The 11,598-nt window shown below is 44.7% G+C and overlaps 1 protein-coding gene across 2 annotated transcripts; it reads right to left on the bottom strand.

Annotated features, from left to right (window-relative positions):
• Nucleotides 1–62: 62 nt before the first annotated feature.
• On the bottom strand, nt 63–10,591 carry si:dkey-94f20.4 (synembryn-A). Of its 2 annotated transcripts, none has more exons than XM_066663720.1 (13): nt 10,432–10,591; nt 9,624–9,709; nt 9,130–9,195; nt 7,153–7,233; nt 5,771–6,306; nt 5,534–5,669; nt 4,776–4,964; nt 4,284–4,378; nt 4,032–4,182; nt 2,917–3,012; nt 2,553–2,697; nt 1,882–2,161; nt 63–1,754 (listed from the first exon to the last, which is right to left on the bottom strand). In XM_066663720.1, exons 2-13 carry the CDS (start codon nt 9,705–9,707, stop codon nt 1,625–1,627), a joined length of 1,989 nt encoding a protein of 662 aa, XP_066519817.1. In that variant the 5' UTR covers nt 9,708–9,709; nt 10,432–10,591; the 3' UTR covers nt 63–1,624. The 2 variants fall into 2 exon arrangements, with proteins under 2 accessions (XP_066519817.1, XP_066519818.1); XM_066663721.1 differs by having other exon boundaries at nt 712–1,754; nt 9,130–9,177.
• Nucleotides 10,592–11,598: the final 1,007 nt, after the last annotated feature.

Below are 11,598 nucleotides of genomic sequence, written 5' to 3'. Positions count from 1 at the left end.
TATTAAACCACCGTTTTCTCTTTGTAAAATTACATTTAATTAAATGTACAGTACACCGTGGTGCAGCAGGTAGTGTCTATGTCACAACTCCAGGAACCTGGAGGTTGTGGGTTCGAGTCCGGCTCCGGGTGACTGTCTGAGAGGAGTGTGGTGTGTTCTTCCTGTGTCTGCGTGCGTTTTCTCCGGGTGACTGTCTGTGAGGAGTGTGGTGTGTTCTCCCTGTGTCTGCATGGGTTTCCTCTGGGTGACTGTCTGTGAGGAGTGTGGTGTGTTCTCCCTGTGTCTGCGTGGGTTTCCTCCGGGTGACTGTCTGTGAGAAGTGTGGTGTGTTCTCCCTGTGTCTGCGTGGGTTTCCTCCGGGTGACTGTATGTGAGGAGTGTGGTGTGTTCTCTCTGTGTCTTCGTGGGTTTCCTTCGGGTGACTGTCTGTGAGGAGTGTGGTGTGTTCTCCCTGTGTCTGCGTGGTTTTCCTCGGGGTGACTGTCTGTGAGGAGTGTGGTGTGTTCTTCTTGTGTCTGCGTGGGTTTCCTCCGGGTGACTGTCTGTGAGGAGTGTGGTGTGTTCTCCCTGTGTCTGCGTGGTTTTCCTCCGGGTGACTGTCTGTGAGGTGTGTGGTGTGTTCTCCCTGTGTCTGCATGGGTTTCCTCCGGGTGACTGTCTGTGAGGAGTGTGGTGTGTTCTCCCTGTGTCTGCGTGGTTTTCCTCCGGGTGACTGTCTGTGAGGTGTGTGGTGTGTTCTCCCTTTGTCTGCGTGGGTTTCCTTCGGGTGACTGTCTGTGAGGAGTGTGGTGTGTTCTCCCTGTATCTGCGTGGTTTTCCTCCGGGTGACTGTCTGTGAGGAGTGTGGTGTGTTCTTCTTGTGTCTGCGTGGGTTTCCTCCGGGTGACTGTCTGTGAGGAGTGTGGTGTGTTCTCCCTGTGTCTGCGTGGTTTTCCTCCGGGTGACTGTCTGTGAGGTGTGTGGTGTGTTCTTTCAGTGCCTGCGTGGGTTTCCTCTTGGTGACTGTCTGTGAGGAGTGTGGTGTGTTCTCCCTGTGTCTGCATGGGTTTCCTCCGGGTGCTCCGGTTTCCTCCCACGCTCCAAAAACACACGTTGGTAGGTGGATTGACGACTCAAAAGTGTCTGTAAGTGTGAGTGTGTGAGTGGATGTGCGAGTGTGTGAAGGACTGGCCCCCCCCCCCAGTGTTCCTGCCTTGCCCCTAGTGATTCTGGGTAGACTCCGGACCCTGAACTGGATAAGGGTTACAGACAATAAATGAATGTATGAATAAACATGTAGAGTCTACAGTGTCTCAAGCACAGTGTCAACACTAATTCAAATACTTTCTTGAACACTGTTTCAGTTCTTTCACAACACTTTCAACCCATGCCTCAAACCCAGCCTCAACACTGCCTCCATTAATTTCTATTAGAATTTCTACAATACTTCAGAGTAGGATGTAATTCTCAGGGCAGGTAAACACACTAAAAGAGGACAGGTTCAAGAACATCACAAACAAGACTTTTAAACAGAGAGTAACCCTACACTGTAAGTTCACAATTCACAATTCTCAAATAAGTGTCAACAAACTCTTGGCCACATAGTGTAGCACAGAATCTCAGCAGTCGTTGTTCAAACCGGCCTTTACTCCACGTTCTCCGTATCATCTGTGTCCTCCGCTGATCCCTCTTCTTCCACTGAGAGGTCCCTGAGGCCTGTCAGAGGAGTCAACTGACCCTGAGCGTCCAATCCCATTGGCTGAATCACACTGTCCCTGCAATGAGATTAGGACACTGGTTAATGCACTTGAGATACAGTGGCTGTCTGAGTATGGACAGTAAAAAAAAAAAGACAAATTAAACCCCAATGTGAGGTGTTTTGAAAAGTGATTCCAGTCTCACTTGGAGAGTTTGTTGATGAGGGTGACGAGTCTTCTGGCCTCCTCCTCTTTCTCCTCCTCCGTCATTCCCTCCATCGGGTCGGGCAGCTCCTCCTCTACACTTCCGGTCACTGGGTTGATTCGACCTTTGACCTGCCGGTACTCCTCAGTGTCCGAGTCTGAATCGCTGGAGTACTGCGTCCCTGACGATGTCCCCTTTGACCGCTGTCCTCCGAGCAAACCCCGCGTGGCCAGGAGGCCTGCAGCGTTGCCGTAGCCAGTGTATTTCACAAATCGCCGAACTGCAGACGATGAAACACAATACAGTTAAATAAAACACAGCACACCAATACTATATACTACAGCACACACACACACACACATGCATAAAACCAGTTATATCAACTCTGATCATTAGCTGTTGAGCTTGTAGAGGTGCGTGGTGCAGTGGGTTATACTTGCAGCACGTTATGGAACTTGTAACTTGTAACTCACTCACTCACGTTTAACAAAATGCTCCTGAGGGGTTCTGTTCAGCCTGTTGATCAATAACACTACAGTAACCTTTTACTGGGGAAAAGATTCTGGACATAATCTGAAATATTGCTTGCATATTTATAACCCGTTAAGGACAGCACTGTTGTGTCCTGTTACATTTTGTGTTGTTGTCTATACTCATACTCATACTCACACCGTTTTCCTTGCAGAGGACAAAGAGCAGCTCAGCAGCGCAGTGTTTGAGCTCTGTGTCCAGGTGGGTCATCAGTCTGATAAGACGGCTCTTCACGGTGGTGCCCTGCTCCGGCCTCACACTCGCATCCCTCAGAGGAGGCAGAATCTAAACATATTTAACACAGTTTTAACCCAGTGTTATGATGTGAACACTTCCACATATTTATTCTGTCTAAATGAATATTACACAACTGGAAAATATTTTGTATTATAATTTGGCAAAATAAAATGTATTAATATATATGTGTATTCAATTATATTATTTTAGAAAACAAAATGAATATATGTTTAATATGTTGTAATAAAGGTGTAAAGTTAGTTTTGCCTGTTGTCTGAGGTAGCGGCGTGTTCCTCTGTGTGCTCTGGAGCACTCTGTGAGCAGATTCAGAACAGGGGTCAATCTCTCTTTCACCTTCTGACCCTGCGAATACATCATCATCTCACACATTATCATCACATGTATAATAAAATGTCAGGGATCCTGACATTTATTAATTAATTCATTGTCTGTAACACTTATCCAGTTCAGGGTCCGGAGTCTACCAAGATTCACTGGGCGCAAGGTGGGAAGTCACCCTGGAGGGGGAACCAGTTCTTCACAGGGCGACACACACTCACACATTCACTCACACACTCACACGTACGGACACTTTTGAGCCTCCAATCCACCTACCAATGTGTGTTTTTGGAGCATGGGGGGAAACTGGAGCACCCGGAGGAAACCCAGGCAGACACATGGAGAACACACCACTCTCCTCACAGACAGTCACCCAGAGCGGGGCTCGAACCCACAACCTCCAGGTCCCTGTAAGTTTTGTCAGTGCCTCTAGAAGAACACTGAAACACTCTCCACATCAACGAAAGATCAATTTGACCAATTAAACAAATCCTTAAATCAACGACAACAAATACAATGACATCCAGTATATAGCAACTATATATTCTCCTTAGTAACAATCAGCTGACTGGGTCATATTTTATTTATTTGTGTCATTATTTGTTATTTTTCCTTCTATTTTATTTTAGTTCAAACATTGAACCTAAATTTAATGTAGCAGTTTTACTAGTTTGTTACTAGTACAGAGTGAGGTTGCCCATGTGGGGAATCGAACCCATGTCTGCCACCTGGAGAACATGGAGAGTATTTAAGGAAGTGAGTATACACTTTTAATCTGACTGTGATATAAATACATGTGATATTTGTGATATATGTGATATTTGGCAAAAACTTTGTACAGAGCAGCTTAGAAACATGCTCACTATTATCTCACTATTATAGCACACACAAGCCCAGAAATATACCCAAAGACTCCTAGGACTAGAGAGACGTATAGTTGCCCAGGTTGGGCATTGAACCCTGAAGTATGGTGGCATGACCCACTACACTCTACTGGCCAGTGGTGAGGCTTTGTTATCATAGTATCGAGTGCCCTCTCTCACCGTCTCCAGTCTTTTCTCCAGATACAGGAGCAGAGTGTGAACACAGTCCATATTCACTCCATCCATCTGCTTAGAGTCTGGACCCAGCGGCACACACAGCAACACATCCAGGCAACTCAGAGGCAGCGCAGATAACACGTTTACTGTGTGTCTGAGAGAGAGAGAGAGAGAGAGAGAGAGAGAGAGAGAGAGCTATATCTCTGGTATATAGTAAGTAAAAAAAAATTACAACACTGTTTTCCTACCACTCACCCCTTCAGCTCATCAGATTCTTCCTCATCCTCGCAGCACACCATCAGGCAGTGACGCAGCACTGCAGCCAGGCGGCGGTAGAGAGCAGCATCATTCTGATTGAACAAGACACAAAAAGCACACCTCCCACGTCTTAGCTTTATTCTGTAGTTAGCAGAGTGCCCATATAAAGAAATTAATCTCTAAGCAGATATTCTCTATAGGAAAATGAATGGCAGTCTGATGTATATAATGTGTGTCCTGTTGTATTAAAGTAACAATAGGTAGTATTTCTATGATAAAATTACAGCTTTAAAATCATTGTGTTGCTCCACTGAGCTGTAATAAAGACCACAGAGCCTCTGTTTTTGCTATTACCTAGTGGTGCTTTAAATGTCCAATGTTTAATTACCTCTTGGAGACAAATAAAGCTAATTCAGTTCAATTCAATCCAACAAAACCCACCTACACACACACACACACACACATACACACACTGGCCACTATGCCCACCTCATCAGGCTCCAGAGTGTGTGCACTGTATGTGATGTTAAAAAGGATTTTTAAAGTCTCCTGAGCTCGCAGTGTGTTCTCCACAGACACAGGGGGCACCGTAGGATCCAGAGCCACTTCATATTGATTCTTCCACTGAACCAACACACACTTCTCCAACACTGCGGTCAGCACAGACACACCTCCCTCCTGAAAACACGTAAGACATTTTTTATGGATAGAGTCAGCAGTACCTCTGACCAGTGACTATGAATATGATATACACCGATCAGCCATAACATTACAACCAGCTTCTACACTCACTGTCCATTCTCTCAGCTCCACTTACCACTGGAGCACGGTGTAGTTCTACAATTACACCCTATGGTCAGGACCCCCAGAGAGTGGGTATTATTTGGGTGGTGGAACATCCGTTGCAGTTGCACGGACATGTTGGTGGTGCATTAATATGTGTTGCACTGAAGCGAGTGGATCAGACACAGCAGTGCTGCTGGAGTTTTAAACATTGTGTCCACTAAGTGTAAAGTCAGAGACAGTAGCGCATCTGTCGCTGCACTGTCTGTGGTGGTCCTTTCGGGGCCCTGACAATTGAAGAACATGGTGGATTGCTTTGGGATTTATTGCCTTTAACTGTTCAAATAATGTGTGTTTATTATATGTTGGCATACGATATGGTGAGGTTTTTATAAGTCAATAAACTTATATAAATGTATCATAACTAACTCATAACAAAACTAATTTCTAATATATTCTGGTACCTGTTTTAGCTGGTTCCTCAGCTCGGGCCTTAGGGCAGTGAGCAGAAATATGAGCCGCAGTTCGTAATACTGACCACTGGGGGGCAGCCCTGATTGAGACTCCTTGGCCAGCTTTTCTGTTAGCCCACTGAGGAGCCTGAAAATAGACATTAAATATAAATATATCATTGTTGTATTAAAGATAATGGAACACAGATACATAACAAATGCAAAGGTCCCAGGGAAACTAGCTCGTACCTGAGCTCAGCTGCCCGCTCCTGAGCCCAGGCGCTGTTGTAAATAACGTTACAGAGGATTTTGACCGCCTCTTTGTTTTGTTCTTCTTCCCACTTCCCAGCTCCTTTCTCCTTGTCCTCATCTTCATCTTCATCCTCCACCACGCTTGCTCTGGTGTCCCTCTTTCCTCTCATGAGAGCTTTGAAAACACTGCTTCGCCGTCGACGATCAATGCTAATGTTATTAGCCTCCCCACAACCCTCTTCGCCCCGAGCACACGCCTCTTCGTACTCCTGGTTTGACTCCAGGTCAGAAAGGGCCTTCACGACGTCCTCAATAGGGTCAGTTTGGTCCGTTTGATCACTGGACTTATCTCCAGGAGCAGAGGTCAGGTCAAAGCCCGCTAGCCTGGCTAGTGTGATAAAGGCAGAGTCCGTCAGCAGACGATCCAGGACCTGTTTATCCCGGGAGAGGATCCGTAGAGTTCGCAGACAAACACGGGTGACTCTGGCCTGGGGCTCCGACTGAAGGAAACGGATCAAAACAGTGGCTAAAGTCTGGAATAAACAAGATTAATGAACAAGAAAAAGTGTAATGAATGCCAGGAAGGGGACCTGATGCTTAGGAAATAGATCACCGTAATATCTCTTAAGTTCACCTTTAATATCTCTATAATATCTCCGTACATACTCTTAATATCTATGCAGTGTCTCAATATCTCTGTAATGTCTACTTAATATCTCCACACTTCTTCTTAATATCTCTGTAGTTCCTACTTCTTTCTGTAGCATCTCCTTAATATATATGTAGTGTCTCTTTAATATCTCTGTACTTCCTCTTAATATCTCTTTAGACTCTACTTAATGTCTCCGTAGTTCCTCATTAATATTTCTGTTGTTCGTCATTGATACCTTTGTCTATATTAATATCTCATTAATATCTCTGTAGTGTCTCCATAACATTTCTGTAGCTCCACATTAATATCTCTGTAGTGTCTCCATAACATTTCTCTAGCTCCACCTTAATGTCTCCTGGATGACAGTGAGGACAGATGGTGAGATCATGGAGACTTTTGCTTGTGTCTCCTACTACTCAGATGTTTCTGGTCAGAAAAAGAGGCCAGGTAAGTCCCCTGTGTCTCCTCCTGTGATTATAACACTCTGGTTGATTGGCAGCTGAACTGAAGCCAGCGCTCCACCATTTCACACCAGCGCTCATAATACGCTCATTTTACATGTGGACATACAGGTCGTTGTTTAGTAGGATGGACACAGGTGTCTGCTTATTTGTCTGATGTCTTCTTCTTATGAGTTTGAGGAGCATCATCAGTAAGTCCCCTGAGACATAAAGGAGCAACTTCTGAGCAGTAAAATGTCTCTCTGTTTAATTTAACGGCAGCATACCTGTCTCAGGAAGATCTCCTGGGCTCTGGTGTCTTCGTCCTCTGATTCAGACTCACAGTCTCGCATCTTATTCTTCCGGAACTGCAATAAATAAATAAATAAATAACCAAATAAACGTGGCAACAATGAGACAATGATAGCAGCAGAGAAAAAAAGGAGAATTCCACCCAGTTTTCAAATGTTCTACTTCATTTGGACACAGTATTAAAGATATGAGATTCACACTCACTGGCCTCTTTATCAGAAACACCCTCCTTCTTCTGACACCCACTGGCCACTTTATCAGAAACACCCCCCTCCTACTGACACTCACTGGCCACTTTATCAGAAACACCCCCCTCCTACTGACACTCACTGCCCACTTTATCAGAAACACCCCCTTCTACTGACACTCACTGGCCACTTTATCAGAAACACCCCCTTCTACTGACACTCACTGGCCACTTTATCAGAAACACCACCCTCCTACTGACACTCACTGGCCACTTTATCAGAAACACCCCCTTCTACTGACACTCACTGGCCACTTTATCAGAAACACCCCCTCCTACTGACACTCAATGGCCACTTTATCAGAAACACCCCCCTTCTACTGACACTCACTGGCCACTTTATCAGAAACACCCCCCTTCTACTGACACTCACTGGCCACTTTATCAGAAACACCCCCCTCTACTGACACTCACTGTCCACTTTATCAGAAACACCCCCTCTACTGACACTCACTGGCCACTTTATCAGAAACACCCCCTCTACTGACACTCACTGGCCACTTTATCAGAAACACCCCCTCTACTGACACTCACTGGCCACTTTATCAGAAACACCCCCCTTCTACTGACACTCACTGGCCACTTTATCAGAAACACCCCCCTTCTACTGACACTCACTGGCCACTTTATCAGAAACACGCCCCTCTACTGACACTCACTGTCCACTTTATCAGAAACACCCCCTTCTACTGACACTCACTGGCCACTTTATCAGAAACACCCCCTTCTACTGACACTCACTGGCCACTTTATCAGAAACACCCCCCTTCTACTGACACTCACTGGCCACTTTATCAGAAACACCCCCTCTACTGACACTCACTGGCCACTTTATCAGAAACACCCCCCTCTACTGACACTCACTGGCCACTTTATCAGAAACACCCCCTTCTACTGACACTCACTGGGCACTTTATCAGAAACACCCCCTCTACTGACACTCACTGGCCACTTTATCAGAAACACCCCCTTCTACTGACACTCACTGGCCACTTTATCAGAAACACCCCCCTTCTACTGACACTCACTGGCCACTTTATCAGAAACACCCCCTCTACTGACACTCACTGGCCACTTTATCAGAAACACCCCCTCTACTGACACTCACTGGCCACTTTATCAGAAACACCCCCCTCTACTGACACTCACTGGCCACTTTATCAGAAACACCCCCCTCTACTGACACTAACTGTCCACTTTATCAGAAACACCCCCTCTACTGACACTCACTGGCCACTTTATCAGAAACACCCCCTCTACTGACACTCACTGGCCACTTTATCAGAAACACCCCCTTCTACTGACACTCACTGGCCACTTTATCAGAAACACCCCCTTCTACTGACACTCACTGGCCACTTTATCAGAAACACCCCCTTCTACTGACACTCACTGGCCACTTTATCAGAAACACCCCCTCTACTGACACTCACTGGCCACTTTATCAGAAACACCCCCTTCTACTGACACTCACTGGCCACTTTATCAGAAACACCCCCTTCTACTGACACTCACTGGCCACTATATCAGAAACACCCCCTTCTTTACCTTCACTCTGTTTGCCAATAAAGGAGGAGATGTTTCTGATAAAGTGAACAGGATGAGTTTGTAAGGTGGGCTTTTGTTTGCAGCAGGTGGAGTAGCTAAGAGAGGGTCAATGGGAAATTTGAGGGAGTCTATGGGCATTTATCTCTTAGAGCTTTACCTTTCTCTTCTCCCACTCCTCCACGTCGAAGAAGAAACACTGAGCGTACTGGAACAGAGAGAGGCACTACAGTGAATAAAAAAAACGGTTCATCAGGAGTAGGAATACGTTTGTGAGGATTTAATGACATGCAGCAATATAAGCCTTAGTGCTGATGTTTGGGGTTTAGTCTGGATCATAAACACCATTTCAACCGGTCTTTAATGTACTGTGGATGGAGCTGGATCACTACAGAGAACCTTAAACCCTTCTGGCTAACACTTATAAACCTATAAACCATGTGATTAACCCTTGGTTCATTCAGGGAACTACAAAACTGTCTCTCACGGGAGTTGCAGTTTATAAATAAAAGTTAAATGGGCCAAAAGGAAGAGATAAATATGGATAGTAATACAAAGTAGTAGTGAATACTGAGCATAAAAAAAGTATAATAGTGAGCACAGTCAGCTGGTTACAGTAATCAGTTAAAGTAATCAACTGTAGTGCACTGGTACCTCTTTATTAAATTGCTGAAGCTGGACCCTCAGGCCATCGTCATCACGCAGTTTGATGCACTCGATAATCCTCTCCACGTCCATAACTACACACACAAATTTGGTTTATTTTAGTGCATTGTGGGGACATTACTCACACTTCTATTCACACCCCGTTTTGTTTTTGTGAATTATGGGGACATTACTCACACTTCTATTCGAACACAATTTAGATTTTGTGAATCCTGGGTACGTTGTTCACACTTCTATTCTAACACAGTTTAGTTTTTGTGAATTGTGAGGACATTACACACTGTAGTGTGGGGACCTGCCTGTGTTTTCGACAAGTAGAGAAGTTTCTAGAGTGTGTACAAGCTCTGATTCCTACAATGTGAGTGGAAATAGTACACGGACACAATCACACACACACACACACACACACACACACACACACAGGGGCCACTGTTGCCAAATCAACAATGTTATTCATTTCACCTGTCTGTGGTTTTAATCTTGTGGCTGATTTGACACACGTTAATCATTAATATATTACACTTTTTTTTACATATTTATTTTCCCCCTGAGATTAGTACACACATGATCACAGTGATGATAAATAAACCAAGAGGTCTAAAAGTCAATGTAATAAAAACATAAATCTATAAAATTATTTATAACATTTAAACGTTGTGAACCAAACTTATGACGATACATAAATATAATATAAACACTCTAAACAGCCCTTCAAATATGAGTGTAAATCACGAGAATGGCACGGCTGTTTAAGCTAAAGCTTATCCTCTTAAATAATAATAATTTGAGTCCTTACCTCAGAGTGAGCGCAGGTTCTGTCCTGAAATATTTGGGAGCTTCAGGTAAGTCTTTCAGGTTGTGATTGTCAGTTTGTTCTGCTGGTCTTTCCTCTCTCTCTCTCTCTCTCTCTCTAATCCTGCTGTTGTACATTAGTTTTGTTATAATCCTTTAATGTCCTTCCATCTCATCTCTTCTCTCTCGACCTCTTAACCCTTTCTAAATAGATGAATGCACGCAGAGGCCACAAGGTGGAGCCATTTTATTTCAGTACAGTGACAGCTGGCCAACGTTCCAGAGGCCAGGGCTAGTTCCAGGGCTCAACCGCCCAAAGCTTTCAGCCTTTATACCGCCCCCTGCTGGACACTCGCCACTGAACAGAGACTCCACAGCTCATTCCTATTAGCCTTTATACATCTGATTGTCTCCTTATGACTCCCATGTCGCAACGCAGAGACGTTTACATTAATCTTTGCAGAAGAATAAAGCAGCCTCAAAGAAAGTCAACACACTTGGACCCCCGAACTCATGGCTGAGGCATCACCGTGTATTGATCTGGCGGTCTGCTGATGATGTTTATATTATTGTGCCCGATGTTCCTGGTGAGGTCCAAGACCCTCCATCCACCATCAGTATTTAGCCCAGAGGAAGTGGAGGCTATGTGGTATGTGTTTTCCAAAGTATATATTAAGGACTTGTTTAAAAAATTAAACAAACCTATCTGTGTCTGAATTGTCCTCTCACTCTCTCTAAATTATCTCAGCACAAAGCTAGCTGACATAATAGGTCTGGGCAGTTAGTGTTCTCCTCCAAGCACATTGGGTCGATCAAAGCTAGTCATATTCATATTGGCTTAAGTGTGAGTCAGGTCTGTGTATTGTATTTGTATATTTCATTTTATTTATTTTAAATTTTTATCCCGTTTATTGACATTGTTCAGTGTTTTTGCTAATTAAATAAAAGTTATTATTTATCAAGTAGTGTCTCTATCACAGTCCTGGAGGTTGTGGGTTTGTGTCTGTTAGGAGTGTGGTGTGTTATCCCTGTTTCTGCGTGGGTTTCCTCGGTTGACTGTCTGTGAGGAGTGTGGTGTGTTCTCCCTGTGTTTGTGTGGGTTTCCTCCGGGTGACTGTCTGTGAGGAGTGTGGTGTGTTCTCCCTGTGTCCGCGTGGGTTTCCTCCAGGTG

Source organism: Hoplias malabaricus, chromosome 3 (genome assembly GCF_029633855.1).
Source record: "Hoplias malabaricus isolate fHopMal1 chromosome 3, fHopMal1.hap1, whole genome shotgun sequence".
NCBI classification, from domain to species: domain Eukaryota; kingdom Metazoa; phylum Chordata; class Actinopteri; order Characiformes; family Erythrinidae; genus Hoplias; species Hoplias malabaricus.
This window is presented reverse-complemented; position numbering and strand designations above follow the sequence as displayed.